The sequence below is a fragment of the Canis aureus genome, chromosome 10 (assembly GCF_053574225.1).
Source record: "Canis aureus isolate CA01 chromosome 10, VMU_Caureus_v.1.0, whole genome shotgun sequence".
Classification (NCBI taxonomy): domain Eukaryota; kingdom Metazoa; phylum Chordata; class Mammalia; order Carnivora; family Canidae; genus Canis; species Canis aureus.
Window position 1 is genome coordinate 60,020,242 of NC_135620.1, and position 22,781 is coordinate 60,043,022.

General features: G+C 42.3%; 1 protein-coding gene across 1 annotated transcript; it reads right to left on the reverse strand.

The window, feature by feature from the left end:
• Window positions 1-7,174: 7,174 nt before the first annotated feature.
• ALDOB (aldolase, fructose-bisphosphate B) lies at window positions 7,175-21,622 on the reverse strand. Its single transcript, XM_077912738.1, has 9 exons — window positions 21,467-21,622; window positions 16,403-16,524; window positions 15,373-15,584; window positions 14,288-14,342; window positions 13,242-13,402; window positions 12,360-12,443; window positions 11,347-11,521; window positions 10,735-10,934; window positions 7,175-7,707 (listed from the first exon to the last, which is right to left on the reverse strand). The coding sequence occupies exons 2-9, from the start codon at window positions 16,512-16,514 to the stop codon at window positions 7,612-7,614; spliced, it is 1,095 nt and encodes a 364-aa protein (XP_077768864.1). The 5' UTR covers window positions 16,515-16,524; window positions 21,467-21,622; the 3' UTR covers window positions 7,175-7,611.
• Window positions 21,623-22,781: the final 1,159 nt, after the last annotated feature.

Here is a 22,781-nt window from a genome sequence, read left to right on the forward strand (position 1 = left end):
ATGTAACTAGCACTCAGCTTAAGAAATGTTACTGGTACACCTGATACTCACCTGGGTACCTTTTCAAAAACTACACACACAACATATCATGTGGTGCCTTGTTTTAGTTTAAGAGAATATGGGGGATCTCTGGGTGGCGCAGCGGTTTGGCGCCTGCCTTTGGCCCAGGGCGCGATCCTGGAGACCCGGGATCGAGTCCCACATCGGGCTCCCGGTGCATGGAGCCTGCTTCTCCCTCTGCCTGTGTCTCTGCCTCTCTCTCTCTCACTGTGTGCCTATCATAAATAAAAAAAAAAAAAAAGAGAATATGGAAGTGAATAGGAGGAGAAAGTTTTGAGTTCATGTACTTGTGAACACCAAGAAATCTCATGCCATCAAATATGAAAACCATAAAAGCCAGTGGTATAATTCAGTCCCAGTCCAAAGACCCAAGAATCAGGAGCACTGATGTCTAAAGACAGGAGAAGGTAGGGCAGCCCGGGTGGCTCAGCGGTTTAGCGCTGCCTTCAGCCCAGGGTGTGATCCTGGAGACCCGGGATTGAGTCCCGCATCCGGGCTCCCTACGTGGAACCTGCTTCTCCCTCTGCCTCTCTCATTCTCTCTCTCTCTCTCTCTGTCTCTCATGAATAAATAAATAAATAAAATAAAATTTAAAAAAAGGAAAAGATAGAAGCTCTAGCTTAGGTGGAGAGTAAATTTGCCTTTCCTCTGCCTTTTTGTTCAGTTCATGCCCTCAATGAATTGGTTGATGCTCTCAGCAGCATTGAAGTCGGTCTTTACTCACATTACAGATTCAAATGTACATCTCTTCCAGGAACCCTCAGAGACTTATAAGACATAGTATTTTACCAGCATCCCTAGCCCAGTCAAATTTAAACAAAAAACAATCACGGTAGATAACATTTTAAAACAAGCAGGTAAAAGGAGTCTTTGGTGGCCAAAAGAAAAAAAATCACTATAATTCTCCATTTCTCTAATTCTAGTAAGGCATTTCATTTTCATCTGTCTTCTTAAAGGAGGATGTCATCAGCAAATCTAGGGCATGCAAAATATACCCAGTTGAGCATATTTGTAGAATAAATTTCAACGTTTTAAAAAATCTAGTTTAAATACTCCAATCATGTTTTTAAAGTACTGTTCCTAATCAGTATTTAATACTTTTCACCTTCCTGCTCTACTTCAAATGTGTTCTGTGGCCTTGGGTATTTGGTGGGGGTAGGTTGATTGATTTTTTTTTAATTAAGGCCATCTCTATAACCTAATTCATGGAAAATAGAAGGATAGGTACATTTACTTTACTGCACAACTAGTACAAGTTCAACTGACAAGTATTTTTAAGTACCTGTCAGGTGGGACGCCTGGGTGGCTCAGGTTGAGCGTCTGCCTTCGGCTCAAGACATGACCCCGGGGTCTGGAATAGAGTCCCGCATTGAGCGCCTTGCAAGGGGCCTTGCTTCTCCCTCTGCCGATGTCTCTGCCTCTCTCTGTCTCTGTCTCTCATGAATAAAAAATAAAATCTAAAAAAGGTACTATGTTAATACTATATCAGTTGCATAGTTGCATAGTCCTTTATCCTCAAGGGAACTTTGAGAAGTGAATAGTAAGTCATACGTACTCCACAGTGTAAAGAATGGGAGAAAATCACCTAACATCCCAAAATGCTGTCTTGATACATTTTGCATAAATAAAAGAGCATATCTCTACCTGTGCTACTTCCTTTCCAGTAGCCATGTTCTCAAGAACATACTTCTCATGTTTAATGGCTAAGGGTAAACCACATCACATGACAGTCATTGAGTCCCTGGGACTGAGAAGTATATTCTGACTTCTTTAGCCTATAAAATGCCCAGGGAAAACCAGGGCAGGACAAGGAAAAGTTGGAAGTGGTCGCAACAAGATGTTTGACTTGAATTTTTTAAGAGGGCAGGATAGGTTTCTCTGACATCTGAGACCTTGGACTACAGCCTAGTCCTGGTTGCTCTGAACTGCCAGAAGAATTAGTCCTCTGTTTAGAAGCTGCTTTGTATTTTACTGTGCTGCTGCCATACTCAAAGGGCCGAGACTGTGCATGTATGTAGCCTCTTTTTGAGAAGTAGATGTAGAAGAAGTCTGAATTATTTGTCCCAGTGCTTGCCTGTTGAGTTGCAATACAACAGAGACTTTTTATTAGGATGGTAAATAGCAACATTACATGAGAGCTTTTTGTTGTCTTCTCCAGTGTAAAGATCTCATTTCTACTCATCCACCACCACCAAGAGTCCAGGCCCTATACTGGATTTGCTATTCTACGCATTTAGTTGCCTCCCAGCTTCCCAATGCTCCCTGTCCTCTACCTTCCAAAAAAATAATTTTCAGTACTATTCTTTTATCACATTATTTCCTGCTCAAAAATTTACAGGTTCCTATTTCTCATTACTTCTTTTTTTAAAAGATTTATTTATTCATGAGAGACACACACAGAGAGAGGCAGACACATAGAGGGAGAAACAGGCTCCCCGAATGGAGCCCAATGTGGGACTTGATCCCAGATCCCAGGATCATGCTCTGATCCGAAGGCAGATGCCCAACGCTAAGCCACCCAGACATCCCGCTTCTCATTACTTCAAGGCAAGACTTTCCATAGTATCCCTGCCCAATCGTCTCTTCCCCTTCACTGTGCCACTCCACTTGGCTTAACCGTTCTAATCGAATTTCCAACGGTGTCCTCAATATATATACAATGTGTACTCTAGTCAATATACTGTTAATTCCTCTTCACACCCATTCAAGTGACCCTACCATTCTCTAAGAGTCAACTAACGGAAAAAAACCATGATATTTATTCACAACTTACGTATCCAGCACTCCACATAAAATATTTCTAACCTCATAGCAACCCGATTTTACAGATAAGGAAACCGAGGCTCGAGATCCAAGATCATATAAGTAGCAAAGACTGTATTTCATCCCACTGTCTTTATAAAGCCCCTTTAATCTCAGTACCTCGCCTATATCACTGTAATTTAGCACATTATTATCTACCATTTTGTTTCCTAACTGTATCCTTGCCTTCCTCATCTCAGTGGTCAGGACCATGTAGTATCTTTACATAACCGAGTATACGGTAGGTGCTAAATGAATACTTGTTGACTGATTTTTTAAAAGATTTTTGGTTTTTATTTATTTTTAAAATTTAAAAATTTTTACGTTTTATTTTCTTTTATTTTCAAGATTTTATTTATGATAGAGGGGGAGAGAGAGAGAGAGAAGCAGAGACACAGGCAGAGGGAGAAGCAGGCTCCATACAGGGAGCCCGACGTGGGACTCGATCCCGGGTCTCCAGGATCATGCCCTGGGCTGAAGGCAGCGCTAAACCACTGAGCCACCCGGGCTGCCCATTGTTGACTGATTTTATAAGTGTTTACAGAGATTGATACCCAGCATTGAGTGACCATTTCAGAAGGCTTAGAACAGGGATGCTTGGGTGGCTCAGTGGTTGAGTGCCTTCGGCTCAGCGTATGATCCCGGGGTCCTGGGATTGAGTCCTACATCAGGCTCCCTGCAGAAAGCCTGCTTCCTCTCTCTCTCTCTCTCTCTCTCTCTCTCTCTCTCTGTCTCTCCTAAATAAATAAATAAAATCTTAAAAAAAAAAAAAAAAAGGCGGCTTAGGACAAGCTGTGTTACAGCCAGAAAAACATATTTATTTGGGTTATGAAAAAAGAGCTATGACTGGCTGTGTTGAGCTTTGCCATTATTCCTGTCTCTTCATTAGTCCTCTCTAGAATATGGGCTTAGGGAATTGGTAGCCACCACATGAACCCTGACATCTCTGGGCTCTATTAAGCATAGGTAATTCATTTTTTACCCTACATGTGAAATAGATACTGTTTAAAGATGGTCCACAATTCTTTATCTGATAGGTTGAGAGTGTATGTGTTTTAGAAATCAAATTTTCAGATTTTAGAGATTAATATAGAGCTTATGCTATATATTGTGTAACTCTCTGGAAGGTCTGAGTCAGCACCTAAAATCAGACACATTATCTTCACATTCCATCAAGTAGAATAAAGATGACAGCCTCAAGTCAGGTTTTGCCACCAAATAATTTGCTGCAAACTTAGGAGAAAACTTCTCCTTTCGGTTTTCAGAAAACTTTTGGAATTCAGGATTGTGAAAATTGTGATAAGGGATGTGAATCTGTCATTGAGACGTATTGACTCATTTAATCTCTCAGTAATTTGCAATGCTGTACTTTTTTTTATTTTGGAGATGAAGAACTGCACATGGCTACTAGGTGGCAGAGCCAGCATTTGAACTTAGAGTCTGATTCCAGAACCGCTGCTTTTCACCACCCCACCTACTCCCTCCCAAGAGGACTTTGCAAGTCTCACCTATTGGTGACGTGACCTTGAACAATTGCCTTAGTGCCCTGGACCCCGGGTTCCTCTGCTATTGCTGCAACAAAATGTGGATGTCAACTGGAGGCTTTTACCCCAGGAGAGCTAAATCAGATGGACTTGAAGTCCCATACCTGCATGCCTAAAGCCTGCTCCAAGATTTCTGCAAGGTTCTAGAGGCTTATATTCTCATTGTTGCAGTTGGCTTCAGCTTCGGCTAAACTAATTCACATTATGAATCATTATGAATCATCTCAGTACCTTGTTTTTGAATAGCATGATGTAAACCCATGTGTGAAACTCAGCTCTTCCTCTCAAGCAGACAAATGTCTTTAGACTGCTTGATATTTCTCCCGTCTAAAAAGTGCTTTAGTCACCTCCCCCAATCCATATGACTGTGGCTTCTCCCTGCCTGCTGTCTTTCCCCGTCGTTTCTCATTTCTTCCTTTATCCTTGCTCATTTCCCCGACCTTTCCCTCCTTTCTCTGTTCCTTACTCTTCAGAGCAAAACCAAATTCCTCTTTTTATTCCTTCCAGCATTTAATAATTTGTTGTGACCTTGGCTTTTGATACTTATACCTTCAAGGTATCATCCTCTTCCAGTAAATTTTCTTACACAAAGGAAGTTCTAAGATTTCCTTGCCTTTTGCCTTCCTTTGATGCCCACCCTAAATGCTATCTCCTCCCCCTTCCCAACCCCCAGTCAATGGCATCTGTGTTTCTTGCTTAACTACTAAAGCTTCATTGTGTGGTATGCAAATGTCATACCTATCCTAAAGCTGAAACTTCTTTTAATTACCTTTAGTGCCTAGTACCAAATTTTATTTTTAGTCGGTGTTCCATAACTACTAGAATAAATCTGACGGTGTACCAAAAGATAGGAAGCTGCTAATATATTCACTCAGTGATCATACAATTAATAGAAATTAAAATCTATAGTCTCATAACACTTGTCTTCATATTATCCTGAATGGAGTAAAGTACTGGGGTTGAGATTTCAAAGACAACTATAGTGCCTTAGTTGGGAAAATATATCAGATGATAGCTAGGAAAGTGTATTATATAATCCTCATCCCCAGTGAAATGTAATTCAGTCTGGATCAAAATAAATAACTTGGCCTTGATTATAGATTCTCACTAAACCTATAAGTGAGAATCTAGGAGGTTTCTTTACAACATAGGATCAGTGATGCTGCATAAGCTCTAGATAAAAATTTTCTGGCAGAAGAGTTTTGTCACACCAGGTATTACCAGCTTTAGGACAACTTCACACATGGGAGGAGCTCAACTATTTGCTGAGTGAATGAATGAATGAATGAGTGAATGAACGCAATAAGAAATGTAGAAGACTGAGGTGCCTCAGTGCCCCAGTCAGTTGAGCATCTCTTTTTGGGCTCAGGTCATGGATCTCAGGGTTGTGAGCCCCACATTGGGCTCTGTGCTCAGTGCAGAGTTGGCTTGTCCCTCTCTCTCTCTACTCCTCCCCCAACTCTCTCTCTCTCTCTCTCTCTCTCTCTCTCTCACACACACACACACACACACTAATAAATAATTAAAAAAAAAAAAAAGGAAGTGTAGTAGAAGACCTACAACACTGGTGGCAGAGATTTTGAATTCTGCCTATTGCCTTTTCCCTACCTTCCTCCCTGGCCATGTGTCCATTATAGGAGAAAGAGACCTGAATTCTAATCTCGGCTCTAAGCCCCTAAACCCCTATAAGTGTGACTGTCAGCAAGTGGTTTAACTGCTCCAGGCATAGTTTTATCATCCTAAATGTAAAAATATTCCCTATGCTGCACTCCCAGGTCTCTCTCCTCAGACAAAGTCCCTTTGGACTAATTCTGTCTTTATTTCTCTAAATGCTACGTGTATGCCTCTAGTTATTAATTTATCTACTCTAAGCAATGTCATTTATCTTTTCACTCTTCAAGACAAGGAATTTAGTTTACTACTTTCTTCTATATTTAACTATATGTGTGAATATTTTAATGATTTATACCCAATTCCTTTAATAGACTTAAAGCGCCATTTCTTTTTTTTAGCATTATTTCTTAATCCATCAATTTTAAGTAGTATCCTGACTCCCTGCTCAGTGAATTAATGTTCCCTTCATTTCTTTCCATTTCTCCTCCTTTCATTTCCTAGCTTCTGTCAGATAAATCATTAGTTTTTCACCAAAATCATCATTTTTATATTGTACAAAATTATAATGTTTGAATTCTCTTTTGTACCTATGGTTGTCTTTAATGCTTTTTCTGTAGATCAATTCTGAAAATGGAAAGCCCATAAAGTATAATTATGTAAACAGTATTTACTGCAAAATGAAACAGTGTGCATAGATGTGCAGAGGGAGTGTAGTGTGTCACCAAATCTGGGCCACTTCAAAAGGAATGCTGCAGGCATCAAAGCCACAGTGATTCTCCCATTACATGCTGCATGTTGCTTGAAATCATTTTACATTTTAGTTTGCTTCATATTATGAAGGGCTTTCATTTTAAAATATCCTCAGGCTTGAATTTAGCATGGTAGTTCTCAAACTTGGCAATACTTTGGAATCACCAAAGAAGCTGTTAAGAAACCCTGATACTTAGAGGATCCCACATCCAAAGTTTCTGATTTAATTAGGCTGGAGTGTGGCCTGAGCATCTGAGTTTTCACATTTTTGGCAGATTATTCCAATGACGAGCCCAAGTTGAGAACCCTGACCATTACTGTCAGTCATGTCTAGTGGAATCAAAGGTATTAAAATATACTGAACCCTTTGGAAGCAAGAACAGAAAGTGAAACCTGATACCAGCTGAAGGCTTCTAGAACATTTTATTTCTTTGTTGGTTGCAGTTGCCTCCTTCATAACCTACCACTGCTAAGATTGTTGAATAAGACACACTTTTCCACACTCAGCTTCTGAGGTGTTATATCTGGTGGTTGTTATTCGAATGGCAAGCTGGTTTTATTTTCAAGTCTATTCTTTTCTTAGGTGGATACTCTTGGGGCCTGGGAAGCTGAAGCTGTCACAAGGAAATTGCATGACATTTCATCAGATCTGCAATATTCGCGCCTTAGGTTTCAAGAACGGATTTTTTTCGCTGTGTCTAACAATTTAACAGGTATTGTGTTTCCAACAGTCCCAGTCTGATCTTGTCTCATTTCCAGGGTCAGTAGAAAAGTTGTTCTCTTTCAGCCCTTCGATCAAGGCACCTAGAGGAGCTGGAGGCAGGCTGGTGGGCCTGGGGCTCTAATAGGTGTAGCAGGCGGTGAAGAGGGACTGAGTGGAAGCAGCACCAGAAGAGCCCGAGTGAACATACTGTCCTTTGGCTGCCTGGCAGTTAGCCTAAAAAACAAGCAGGAGAGAGGATGTGAGGTTAGAGCAAATGCAACCCTGTATTTGACCCTCTTTCATTTAAAACCAGCTTCACCTGCATCTGGATTTCTTTCTCCTTACAGTGATTTTGCTAAATATTGGTGCTAATAGCATTCCTTGCCTTCTAGAATACACTATCTCCTTTTTTATCCCAGTTTTCTGAGCATTATCTCAGGCAAGCTGAAGTTAGTGTACATTACTGACAAAGTTTCTTTGTGGGATGCCTGAGTGGCTCAGCAGTTGAACCCCTGCCTTCAGCTCAGGGTGTGATCCTGGATTCCCGCGTTCGACTCCCACATCAGGCTCTTTGTGTGGAGCCTGCTTCTCCTTCTGCCTGTGTCCCTGCCTCTCTCTGTGTCTCTCATAAATAAATAAATAAATAAATAAATAAATAAATAAATAAATAAATAAATAAATATTAAAAAAAAAGAAAGTTTCTTTGTAGTACCAACAACATTGCAGCAACAGTATTAGAAACTGAAGTTAAGAAACCTCACTGATATAGTGTTAAGGGAATGGGTATTTCAAACTGAACAGTGGAGAAGCTTGGAATGGCTGTGGAAGCAGTTTGCTAGGAAATGGACCAGATGTTATACCAAAGGATCAGGCAAGGTGCAGCCAGAGGTATAACACAGCAGATTTTAAAAATTCTTTTTAAAAAATTTCTGTATTTGCCCATAAGAATACTTTTGTGCTATCATTTGATTCCTTGTGTAAAATCCAATTAAAGGGGAGTCCATAATTACAAAATCTGCAACAATCATATTTGGGCACCACTCAACAGTACCATGTCTTCAAGTCCCTGTTGCTGTTATCTTGCTGTCTCCGGGACTTATTTCTACATCTACAGTGATTTTTAAGGCATGTTGCATGGACCTAAGCACTTCTTGGAAATGGAAATCCTCTGGTTTGACCCCAGACCTTCTCAATCAGAAACTCAGTTGAGGGATCCCTGGGTGGCGCAGTGGTTTGGCGCCTGCCTTTGGCCCAGGGCGCGATCCTGGAGACCTGGGATCGAATCCCACGTCGGGCTCCCAGTGCATGGAGCCTGCTTCTCCCTCTGCCTGTGTCTCTGCCTCTCTCTCTCTCTCTCTCTCTCTGTGACTATCATAAATAAATAAAAAAAAAAATTAAAAAAAAAAAAAAAAAGAAACTCAGTTGAGGGGGTCCAGCAGTCTGTGTTTTCACTTGCCATCCAGGTGATTTGGATGCATACTCGAGCTTGAGGACCACCATCCTAAATGAGCTCAGCTTCCCTTCTTTAGTGTGGATGGCCCTTCGCTACCATTACCTTCACAATCCCTCCATCATAGTAGCCAAATCTCCCTGCTTCATCAGCCACGCACCAGCGCAGCCACACCCAACTCTCCATCCTAACAAAGTAAAGCACTACCTCTAAAATTTCACACCTCTTTTATGCCCCTGAGACATCTTCTAAGCTTCTCTGGGGTCTGCCTTCCCTTTAGTGCCTCATCACCAAACTTCTGGCTACACTTCATTCCTCTCCCAGCCTCCTCTGTGATCACCAAGTAGACTATGGCTATTGCTCAAATTCAGTACTCTTCTGTCTCCCTATTAAAATTTATCCTGCTATTTCCCATTTAGATTGCTCTAGATCTTCCTGCGGGATTAAGAGAGATATTAGGAGAATTCAGGATCTAAGTTAATGCACTGCAAACTCACTCTCATTTCAGCAGCACCTTGCCTGATGCGTCGCCATCCTGTTGGTGAGTCTCCTCACAGACTACTTCAGCAGCCGTCCCAACACCTCCCTGCTGTTAAAACTGAAATATCGGTTCCCTTATCCCCCTCAATAGCCACTCTCGACTGTCATCAACCACTACATCCCTTCACCTCTACAGACCCGATTCCAAACCCATCTTTTTCTTTCCTGTCTCTTCCCTCCTTTCTGAGACCACCTCTGCCACCTGCATTTAATAAGTCTCACACATTCCTGTTTCTTCCATTTTCTTGTCCTCTCAGTTATCTCCACTGTCCTCATCTTTAATCTCTCCTCTGGCTCCTTTTGCTTTACATTGAAATGTGCCCAGCTCTCTCCTATTTGGCTAAACTCTAAGCTCCCTGAAGCCAGTATCTGTGTCCTCTTTGTTCACTCCAGTCCTTGGCTCACAGTAGGTATTCATTCAAAAACAAATGGTTACTGATTGAATAAAATCCTTTTTTTGTCTTCATTTCTCCTGGTACCCTTTCTGGGCCTTTTCCTGATAATCTTCTCGAATGAGCACCTTTCCTTTCCTCTCTATTGAAACTGTGGTGTTGAGGGTCCCTGACAGGCTCCCAAATGCCAATCTCAGCTTTTGCTCAGCCTCTGTTCTGAATCTCTCTATAGTGTGCTATTCCTGACCCCCTTGAAACTTGCTTCTATTTGTTCCCAGGATCCTTGGCACATCCTATCTTATTACTGCTGCTTGTCTTACTGGCTTTCTTCTCCATCTTCCTAAAATGAAAAGTGCCCTGGTTCAGTCCTTGGCCCTCTTATCTTCTCTCTCAAGTGTCTCTGTGGAGATTGTCTACTGTTACTGATTATCTACTGTCATCAACTATGCTCCCAGTGTGGATGATTCATAACTCTCCCTAACCCCCATCTTTCCTACTGAACTCAAATGCCTCCTTTTCAAATATCTAGTAGACGATAACATCATGGCCTGGAGAAAGCAACGATTTTCCGTAAGAGAGCAAGGCTCCTAGTATCCACTTGATCAAGTATATAAGAAGTAGTAGCATCTTGGGGCACCTGGGTGGCTCAGTTGGGTGAGTGTCCAACTCTTGATTTCAGCTCAGATAATGATTTCAGGGTTGTGAGATCCAGCCCCACACTGAGCTCTGTGCTGGGCAAGAGAGTTGGCTTGAGATTCTCTCTCTCTTCCTCTGCCCCCTCCCTGCTTGCTCTCATGCTCTCTCTCTCTCTAAAATAAATAAATAAAATCTAAAAAATAAAAAATTAAAAAAATAAAAGAAGAAGAAGTAGCATCTTACCAGGGCCCGTTTCATGAAGGCCTCCTGGGTTGCCTTCTTGTTGGCAGCCTTGCCACCCCAGGCAGCCAGTGCACTGGCCTGCAGAGCCCGTCCATAGGAGAAACTTAGTTTCCAGGGCTTTGGTAGAGGGCAAAGGTTGATAGCATTGAGGTTGAGAGTAGCATCCTCTTCACTCATGCCACCAGACAAAAAGCAGATGCCTGCAAGGAGAGAAGCCAATTCCAATCTACTATTTCCAGCTTCTATACCCAGCTTGAGAAAACAAACCATGAGCCTATAAGAAATGTAATGCCTCAATCCTTTCTCTACTTGATTTGCATGGAACTGGGTTGGAAAAATTAGTTTGCTTTTGCCAAAGCTAGCTGGGATGAGGCAAGAAGAGCTTTAATAAATAAGGAGGATGGTGAAGTATTGAGGAAATCAGTGGATGATGTGAATTTGGGAGACTCAGGCTATGTGGTGTTAAGGAATATGAGGGGAAGTGCTGGCCACTTGTGAAATACATGGCTCTGTTTCCTGGATACAAGACTCCTGAGCAAACACAAATGCTGGTGGAACTCCTTCCCAAGATAAGGGCTAAGACCTCAAGTCAGAGAAGAAGGGAAGCCTTACCAGGAACAGCTGCAGGAACAGTACGGTGGAGAGCTGTGACAGTGGCCATAGCCACTTGCTCTGGAGTATACTTTTTGGTGCAGGCATGTCCAGCAGTCACCATGTTGGGTTTCAGCAGCGTGCCCTCCAGGTAAACGTGATGGTCATTCAGGGCCTTATAGACAGCAGCTAGGACCTGAGGGACAAGAGGTTCAAAGGGTAAAACCCAGAACCAGCCTGACAGTCAGCTGACTTTGGCACTTTTATGTTGCAGGGATGCAAGACCAAAGAATCCTCGTATGTGGCTTGGCCAAAGTTTCCTAACCAGCCCCTGGTCCTCATTAGGGCAATGCTCAGCCAACCTCAAGCCACAATCATTGAGCACAACCAATCTGGCCTATCCCCCCTTCTTCTACTCTAACTGCTCACTGCATGGACTAATGGCATGGCTCTGCTTTCTAGATCCCCTCCACTCTTTCCTTCCTATCATTCCCTTTGGTCAGTTGAGTCTGCTTTGATTTAGCTCGTTGGGGACATCTAAATTGGCCTCCATTTTCCAACCCCACAGAAGCTAAGGAGTCATAAAAACATACATTTTAGAGACGGAAGCACTTCCAGACCTCATCTCAGTCCAAGTGGAGAAAGTGAAATCAGGTTACATTGCCAATACGAACAGAGTACCTTCTAATGATATTTTGTCATGTGACTCTCACCTTCTTTAAAAATTTCTTTGTTTACATATAATGTAACTGATCCCAAAAGAACACAGGATTTACCCACAGTCCCACAGCTGAGATTATGGATTGTCAAATACAACTCTAGGTACTGCAAATACTGTGCTTTTTTCCGTATGGAGAATACCACTGTGCCAAAAATGTACGTTTTGTTAAGTACCCCCTTACCTTCTCAGTGCTACATCATGATTCCAACTGAAGAATATTTCATATATAACAACTGATATATGTTAAGTTACAGCTATTACTTAAAAATAAGACATTTCAACTGGAATTGAGACCCTTATATTCAAGACTTACTTTCTCAGTAACATACTGGCAGTGTTCCAAGTCATGGTCTCCATCTGGAATGACCTCTGGCTCTACAATGGGTACCAGCCCATTCTAAAAAGGAAGAAGGAGGAGATAAAGTGCAGCTCTGCTCACTGTGATCCTTTCTTTAAGAAGATATTTGACAGTTGCAATTGGTATAAAATGAAGCCCTTATGGAGAAATGCCATGTGCTGACTTAAAGACAGTGCAAGGAAATTTAATGGGATCTCTAGTGAGTATTTGTAGCTTAGCCAAAAAATAACAGTGAGGTTAAAAAACAAAAGTTCTCCTGGGCAAACTTAGGGCAGTCAAACTTAAATCACTAAGAAAGATGCCCCTTGTATGGGTTAATTAAGGAATTAAGCACTGTTTATAGTTCTAATTGGGAATCTTCAGGTGCCCACAACTCAGGTAACCTCAAAATAACACCCACATAAGCAAATCAGACTTGACTGGGATCCCAGAGACACTTTAACATATGTTGGAAACTAGTGTCAGGTCACCATCTTCCAAGATATTATTTGGATTGGGGCTAAATCAGAGCTATCACTCTCGAGATAGGGATCTAAAGGGATCATGTTTTAGATGTGATGGAGTAGAGGTAAGCAAGTGCCCTGGCTGGACCACTCTTAAGACTCAGCTTATAAAACTTTGGCTGAGGGGAGCCATCGATAGCATTGGCCTTTTGGGCTCATAGCTGACTGGTGGGACCAAATCTTTCCTTACCATGCTTGGCTACAAGAGTGATAGAAAATGCCACCAGGATATAGTAGTGAGATAAGGCTCATGTACTGATAGTAAAATTAGAAAGAGGGTCTCTGAAGAAAGCTCTTTCCTACTGTTTTTAGTCTAAGGGGAAAGGCAGTGCACCTGCTGACAGATGCTGGCGTAGCGGGCCAGGGCATTGGCGTTTTCCTGGATGGCAAGTTGGGATGGACATTGGTTGTCAATCCTCAGCACAGCACGCCATTTCCCAAAGTCAGCACCGTCTTTCTTGTACTGAGCACAGCGCTCAGAAAGGCCATCGAGCCCTGCAAGTCACAAAAAAGAAAGAGGCTTCTTTGCACCCGTGTTCCTGATCCATGGGGACATTGATAAAGTGAAGGACTCCTTCCTTGCCTTGCCTTTCAGTCAGCAGAGCTTAAGGACTGAATACATCCAGGCAGGTAAACATTAATCCCAATACTGAGCTTAACCTGGGGCTTTATACTTCATAAGAAGAATAGAGGGGACTAATATTTATTTAGTATTTACTATGATCTGGGCAGGATTCTAGGCATTTTGCACACCTTATCTCATTTCATTATCGTAACAATTCTACTAGTTAATATTATATTCATTATGCAGATGTGAAAACAGGAGGCTTCAAGAGGGTAAGTGACTTTACCAAGTTTGCAAAGCTAATGAGTGACAGAGCTGAGATTCAAATTCTGCTTAACTTAACCTAATGCTGTGGTTCAGACTTGTCCCCCTTGGGCAGTGAAGTACCTTGTAAAATTGTCTAATTAGTAAATGATAGAACCAGGAGTCTAACCCTGGTGGGTATGATCCCCAAGCTTGGGATCTTTCCTCTCTTCTGTTGCCAGATTTTTCTCTATAAATTATACTCTGGGGTACAAGGTATCTTCTCTGTGCAAAGCACTGTGGTAAGCACTTTATATACGTTGTTTAATTTAATCCCCACAACTATTCTGCAAAGTAGATATTGTCATCCTGCTTTAACTGACTCAGAACATTTACATGAGTAGCCTAAAGTTACACAGTTATTGTAGAGAGGAGCTAGGATTGAAAAGCAGGTGTGTGTGGCTCTAAAACCAGGGTGAAATTCTTATTTTGTTTTCCCTTGCTCACCTCTTTGCTTGTCTTCATTTCTAGCATATAGTAGCATGACTCCTAACAGCAGGTGATATCCTTACCTTGAATGGTGGTTTCTTTGTTGGTTCCTGCAAGGGGAGCACCTCCCTGGTCTAACTGTGAATATAAATAATTAACAAGTGATCAGCAGGGGTCAAGGGTCCCAGGAAAACAAAAGCAGAGCTCCCCCACCCCTACTACCATTTCCCATCTTTCACATGTTAAGGAGTTGAATTAGGAAGGTGTATTAAAAAAAAAAAAAGGAAGGTGTATTAGTCGGGGTGGGGAGTGGGGTGAGGGTGAGGACACACATAATTCAATCCAGAGTGGAAGGGGAATTACCTGGAAGGAACAATATAAAAGTGTTAACACTAAGAGGATGGAACATATGGAAAGCACAGGCCTGGAGCTTGAGAAGTGAAAAGTAATCTGACAGTACCTGGGATGCAGCTTCTATTACATTATTTGTTCAAGAGACATTTAGTGAGTACCTGCACATACGGGGCACTACACTATCCTGGGAAATCAAAAGAATAAAGATGCAGCCCCTACTCTTGGCATAGCAGAGCCTGAGGTCATCAGCCCGACAGGAGGCCAGGCTGGGTTTGAACTGGCTCTGGCTTTGCCTTGCTGTGGGCAAGTTATGCTATGCCTTGTAGTTCAGTTTTCTCCCCTTATTTCTAAAATACAGATAGGAACTGAATTGACCTCCAGAGATTACAAGGAGGACTAAATGAGCGCTTGGAAGCACTCAACAGATGCTAGTTTTCACTCCTGACAAGTTCATGAAGTTCTGGAAGACTGAGTTACAATTGAACAGTAAGTGCTTTAATAATAATAGCGATCTTAGACTAAGTAATAATTATGTGGTAGGAACTGTTTTAAAAACTTAGTCCTTACAAGAGACTTATGATGTAGGCACTGCTATTCCCATTTTAGAAATGAGGAAATGGAGACAGCTGGAGACTAAGTACCTTGTAGAAAACTTGATTGAAAGAAGACACGGACAGAAAAATCTAGAAGAGGATTTGGTCCTCAGGGGGAGGATGATGATGGAAAGGAGAGTGAACAGCAACTAGGTGATGAGGGTGTTCAGAGTGTTGGCCCTGCCGGGTGACTGTTCCATTCCTAGAATGGAAGTATTCACCTTGATTCCCACCACGATCCCCTTCTCCTTGAGGATGTTCCTGAACAGCTTTCCCTGGCTGTCCTTCTGGTAGAGGGTCTCATGGAAAAGGATCACACCCCCGATGCTCTGGTTGATGGAGTTGTCCACGGTGAAGAGGATTTCTCGGAACTGCCGGCGGTTCTCCTCAGTGTTCTCCACCTTGATCCTCTGCAGGCGGTTTCCCATGGTGCCTAAGGTGGGCGGGCCAAAGACAGCTTAGTGATAAGGCAGGGCTTGATTGCTGGCCTCCTCCACTCTAGTGACCCTCTGCAGGATGGATGGCAAGACTCTTTTTTAATTCAGAAATTTAGAACTCCTGTCTCGTTTTTTGGCTCCCAGGGGAAAGACCTTGGCTGCTGCCAGGATACTGGACAGGATACTGGACAGGAACTGTATGGACTGGACATGTCAGGGTCAGGGTGGAAGCCACCATTGGATCCAAGTATGTATGTAAGGCCCTCAGGCTTCCCGAGCCAGGTCCAGCCCTCAATCTGACTAGATGTACAGAGAAGGAAGGATGGGATAGGCTCCTGACTTCTCTGGCTTCCATCATTTTATGGGGGGGGGGGGTGCATACTGGCCTGCCACAACCCTCCCTTGTGCCATGCTGGGCTTCTTTCAGCCACGAATCCTTCCCTGTTCCAGATGTAGGTGCTTCCCTGCCCTCCCCTGCCCTTCCTTAGTTGACTTTACACTGACTTCTCATTAGCAGCAGAGATCTATGTATCTGATCTCATACTGGTTACGAGTTCTTGGCCTTGCTACAGTCTAGATTCGAATGATCCCTGGTGAGGGGCCTTAAAATGGAGGGCTTGAGCTTTTCCCTTGGTTTTTCAGAAATCTGTCTACCAGAACTACAGGACTCAAAATGTCTATGCTTACTGGGTCTTCTGCTCCCACTCCTGCATAACTTTACTCCTCTGAAAGGAAAGAAAATATAATTGTTGTTTTCCTTTGCTAAGTTGTAGAAATAAGTATACGCTTGTTGTATGACGTTACTTGCACTCACCTACAGACTCATCTGCAGCCAGGATCCCCTTCCCATTGGCAACAATGCGCTGGGCAATTTCTGCGAGCTCCTTCTTCTTTTCTGAGGTGAGGGCTGGAAATTGGTGGGCCATGGTGACAGGTCTGGAAAAGAGTGCAGGAGTGTCCTGAAGAAAACTGCAGGTGGCTCAGCCAGATTCATGACCAACACAGCCAAGGTGTACAAACAAACCCTCTAGGCCCCTCTTATACTTTGGCCCACTTCCATAACTGTAGGAACAAATGAGGTCTGGGGTTTTCCCCCTTTAGCTTAAGTAGTTGCAATTAGCCGTAGTAGATGAAGGTGGGATGCCAAATTCCCTGGTCATCCTAAAATAGAATGTCTTCCAGGAGACCTTTGGATTCACTGATCCTGAGACTGAACCAGCTAATTGGTGACCCACTCCAATCTGATAAATAGACAGCCCTGCAGTAACTGACTATTTCTCTGTGGATTTCTGGTGGCTTTGGGTGCTCTGAATGACTTGAGGCCAGGACAGTGAGACTTTTAGCCTCTATGGCCATCTCCCATTTTGTTCTGATAGCCTGTATTATTCTCTGGGTAGCAAACTTGAGAGGAGAAACTGCCATTTGGCCTTGCAGTTAACCTCCTTTCAGTTCTGGGACATAGATATTATGGTGTGTAAGGCTCTTTTTTCTTATATTCAATGACCTATGACAGCATTTGGGATAGATGGGGAAGATTTTCCCTAAGTGCCTCCGGGCTAGAAGTCCCATGGACTCTAGGGATGTCAAAGGTGATCCCTGCCCCAGTAATTCTCAGCTTCACTGCTCTAGCAAGGAGAAGCTCTGGTGTGAAGATCCCCTATCCAAGCAACCTCCTCAGCAGTGGTCCTCTGAAGGGGATCATTGTCCCTGCTTGGCTGCCACTTTGGGCTAGTCTTGAAAATGCAAGCTCATAGGACTTTCATGTTGGATGCTAGAAAGAGTAATTTTGCATGTGTTGGACTATCTTAGAAAAAAAGTTGGTAGTAAAGATTATCTCGAGTGGCTTCCTATCTAATTCTATGACCTCCTCCTTTCCCTGGTCTCCTTCCTTTCATATACTCATCCATAGGGTAGGTATCCTATGACTACTTTCTACTTTCTATAAGCCTAGGGACACCTCAGTTCTCATTTGGTCCACTCAGCAATGAGGTGACCAGGGCAACTAGTATCTTCATTAATTAATGGACAAGCAAGCTAAGACTCAAAGAAGTTAATTGATTTGTCCAAGGTCTCAGTTAGGTGGAGGCAGAGCTCGCCACCCAGTCCTGCCCTCCATGGTAAATCAATTTCTTCACATTTCCTCATCCCTTCAAGGCAGGCTTGATATAGAAGTGGATGACTACTGAACTAGTTCATGAGAAGGTATCACTGATATCACTGATGCCACTCTCACATCAACAAGGGTTCTCATCTTAACCCAAAAGAGTGCAACCACAGTGCTGTCACTGGGGACAGGACAGACTAGTGGGCCATGATCTCTAGAAAAGATATTCTTCCAAGGCCCCTCCCCTTTAGCCACCTGAAGGTAGAGTTTCCTCTTGTTTATATATTAGTTCCTAGCATTGTAGTCAGGGATTACTAGCTGTAAACCTGGCCACTAAATCTTTTTTTTTTTAAAGATTTTATTTATTTATTCATGACACACACACACACACACACACACACACAGAGGCAGAGACACAGGCAGAGGGAGAAGCAGGCTCCATGCAGGAAGCCTGACATGGGACTCTATCCCAGGTCTCCAGGATCATGCCCTGGGCCAAGGGCAGGAGCTAAACCGCTGAGCCACCTAGGGTTCCCTGGCCACTAGATCTTTATGCAGATAAAAGCCAACCTGAAGTTGGTGACATTCAGAGTCCAAAATGCAACTTTTCTCTCTCAGTTTAAGTAATTGCATAAAGGAATTCACAACTAAGAAACAAAGATGTTTCCTTAATGAAACAAAAGGAAAACATAGCCCAATAATAGCAAGTTACCATTAATGCTAATTCCTCTGCTAATTGCTTTACCTGTATCATAAAATTCATTCCTTATTATAATCTCAAAAGGCAGCTGGGCTTCCCCCACTGCTACCATAACAATAGATAAGGAAAGAACATGAGGGAGTTGAATTGTTTGTGCAAGGACATTTAACTAATAAGGTACAAAGTTGGGATGAGGGACAGTACTCCCCTCTTGCAAGGAAAGAGTGAGCCTGGTGAAAGGAATTGGCCTGTGGGTGACCCTAAGGCAACTCTTGATAACATCCCCAGAGTATTTGTTGATGACACCCCCAGAGTACCCAAAATCTGTAGGCTGCAGCTCCTCATCCATACACTACGGACCTCATCAATTGACGAACATCTTACACATTCACGTAGGTTTTACTATCAGATCAGACAGACCAGGGTTCAAGGATTAGCTCTGCTTCCTTCTCACCACAGGGCAAGTCAGTAATTTCTCTGAGTCTTAGTTTACTGTGGGATAAGTGGTGTGAATATCTGCTCTGGTTGTCTCATTGCTAAGTGGATCTATTGGGACCTGTGAGCACCTTACTCATCATTGTTACTCAAAATATATCTGTTGAGTTAACTGCATGATAAAATGAAGGTGTTTTATAATGCATTATGAAAATGTTGGGCATTACTATTTCTCTCTTTAAAATTTTTTTTTAAAAATAATTACCTGAGAGTCCATGTTTCTGTTTACTACCAAGCTATTTTTTCAGTCTAAGTGTGCTGACTCAACCAGAAAAAAACAGAGAAAAGGTCAAATGGAACCAGTACTGTTTCTGGGAAGTTAAACTTCTACAGAGGGACTAAAGGTCTATTCTACATCAGCAGAAATGTTGCCCCTCTGTTAATCATAAAACAGGGTCACAGACCAATGTTCGTCCCCAGGAGACAGACGGCCAGCTGGGAGTGGGTAACCATAGAGAATGATTTCTGTGCTCCTAACCTCTGCTCACTGAAGTCTCAAGCCAATCTGTTTTTTAAGTATGATGGGAAGTTGTTCACATTATATTATTAAGTAAAAAAAGGAGAAAAAGCAAATTTCAGAGACATATGTAATATATAATACCACTCTTTCTTAATTGAAAAAAAAATAGTATAACACATACTGTTTGTGGATCTAGGTAAGGAGAATAACCACCCTGGGGTTACCTGTGGGATGGAATGACTCTCACATTTTACTTTATAATTTTTTTGTAATGTTTGATTTCTCAATGAATAGGTTTATATATGACATTTTTATTACACATAATATATTAACAGGTGACACATATACAAATCTGGGAGGAGGTTGTGAGTATGAAAATACGAGAATAGAAGGTAATTACTGAAAAACAGAGCTGCAAATGACCTCAAGGATATCTATATTAACACTGCCAACTTTAAAGACAGGGAAACTGAGGTTCAGAAAGAATGTGTCTGATTCCCCTTCTAAATTGTGACGCTCTAGGATTATAAACCACATCCTACTGGTTTATGACTTGGAATCCTTTTTCTGATCTTTTTCAGCAAAATAGCACATGAAATCTGTAGTATGTTTCTTTCTACCTTCCTTCAAGAGGTTCTGTGAAAAGATAACGATTTGTAAAATATGAATATTTAACTCCTGGAGAAATATGAAGAAGTAGAGAGTCCATTCACTTCTCCAATGTGTAAGGCAGATGGGTTTTCAAGAGGACATGAGGGGTTTATGAGGGGTTCAGTCATTGAAAGCCTATGATCTCCAGGCACGGTGAGCAAGATTTTTATATACAGATGTGTGAAGAAGCCCACGGCTTCATCACCCACCCCAATGTCACAGTGACAAGTGCAGTGAAATGCCTTAATGACGGCCTGGTGCCTTTGAACACACATGGGGTAACTCAAAAAGACAGCTGAATGTTGCCATTTATTTTAAACAGACACCTAAGTCAAAGGCACTTCTACGTTTACAACAATTACACTGCATTCAAAACCTCAGGCTCTAGCTAGGCCTGGGTGGTCCCCAAATGTGCCATGGCCAAATGGCAGCTGAGCTCGAGCCCCTGCTGGATCCCAGTTGGCCAATGGAGCCCTAGGTAACTAGAGAGAAGTTTATTTTAAAAGGTAACATAGGGCAGCCCCAGTGGCTCAGTGGTTTAGCGCCACCTTCAGCCCAGGGTGGGATCCTGGAGACCTGGGATCAAGTCCCACATCAGATTCCCTGCATGGAGCCTGCTTCTCCCTCTGTCTGTGTCTCACATCAGGTTCCCTGCATGGAGCCTGCTTCTCCCTCTGCCTGTGTCTCTCTCTGCCTCTCTCTCTCTATGTCTCTCATGAATGAATAAATAAAATCTTAAAAATATAAAAGATAACATATTCTTACAACATGTCTATTTTTGAGATAGTAGAGCAAATGTCCCAAAGTACATCAGCAGCTTTTGATCCCAAATAACTTAAGCTGTAGGACCTTCAAAGTAGGAAATGTTATAGGAAGGATCAAACAAGTGAAAGTCTGACAATTCATAAGCAAGTGACGGTGGTGCTGTGTGGCGATTTCAAGGCTGTTCCATGTTCTCATTTGAGCAGTGGCGGAAGGCAAGGGCAACACATACCCGGAGTTCATTCCTGTGACAAAGAAACTTCAGTGCCAGCACTAGTGGTTGTAGGGAGAAAATAAAGAAAGTGATGTAAGATGATAGGTCTGTAAATAAATCACTACAATAAGCAGTTGTTTTGGGGAGAGCAGAAATGAGCGGGAATCTCAAGAAATGATTAGAACCTAACCAAATAAGTGTATTCAAGTTGTTTCTCCCAGGCCGAAGACAGAAGAGCCTTCATACAGGTAACCTTGAGAACTAGCAAATGTCTTGAACATTTTGCCTCCACTCAAAGTGTCAGCAAAGGTGTGGATGAGCATTTATACTTAGGGAGAAAAATGATCATTTCAGCACAACATCCCATTTTCGGCCACTATCAAGTTTCTCCTGAAAATTAAAGCAGACTTCATCCTCTATGTGCATAGTGCCATCATTAACCTCTCACTCCCAGGTGCAGTCCAGGTAGATGAAGGAAGTTCTTTTACTTACAGTTAGGGAGAGGAGACTCCTCTTAGGTGAAGGTGTGGATGAGGCAGCAGCTGCCAAATAGGACGAACCTTTGGGAGCACACAGTTTTTATAGACCTTCTGTCAAAGTTTGTTTGTTGGTTTTTGTTTTTTTTTTTTAACCTTCCCACCTTGGCCTGATAGGGAGGTGTTTTTCCAAAGCCCGATTGGCTCATAAACAGCCAATCCTGATCGTGCTCACACACTCACTGAGCTCACAGAATGTTAAAGCTACAGGGATATCTACAGACCCTGTAGTTCTTAATCCAGATGGTTCATTTTTCAGGTGAGGAAATGGCACAGAGGATTAGGGGATTCCTCTAAGTCACAAAGCTAATAAATGACAGAGCTCTAGAGCCACCTGCAGAAATTGGGAAGAATGTCACCTTAGCTCTGGCACTTACTAACCACCTGACTTTGGTCAAGGTTTTTTGCTTTTTTTTTTTTTTTTTTCTTTCTTTTATTTCTCTGAGCTTTAATATCCTCCTCTGGAAACTGGGATCTCAACTTCACAAGAGTATTAAATGAGTTTGTAGAATGCCTGCACACAGTAGGCATCTGAGATCCTTTTTCTTCCCCCCAAACCAAGTTGGGCCCCCTGATGTTTTTAATGCAAGAATATACTGTATTGACTCCATTCTCATTCTCTCTCACCCTTTATGCATTTGTTTTTAATCTTGGTAGAAACTAGAATAAAACTCAAAGTGATTGGTGTAAGCCCTCCCTCAGCTTCCTTAGATATGGCACTGTCTGGATGTGGGCTCATTTTGCAGGATTTTTTTCTTGGGCATTAAACCAAAATCTAATTCAAGAGAAGGCAAATAAAATTTTCTTCCTGAGGGCAAATAAAAGTTATGAGGAAATATAAAAATAATGGAATGATCATGATCACAGGAAAGCATAAAATTCTCAGGAATATATTTCTTTGGAACTCATAAAATGGGAGGGGGAAAACCCCTAAAAACCAAAGTGCTCGATGGTATAGGCTGTGACACTCTAATAAGTAAACTGCCAATGAAATGAAGGAAAAAGAAGCAAAGAACTAAGTTGTCTTAATAGAGTTTAGGTTCAGTCAGCTTCTAAAAGTGGGAGAGCATTAGACATTGAATATGATTATTAAAGGAAATGGAAATGTTTGAAACACAAAAGTGAGGCTCGTTTGGTTATGGAAATTTTGGCCAAGGCTTATTCTAAGGAGAGCAAAGGGCCAAGCCAGGTAAAGGTTATCAGCATTCTTGACTCCACATGCCACCTGAAGTCACACTTTATGGTTTCCCCATCTCCACCTGGTGCTCCCG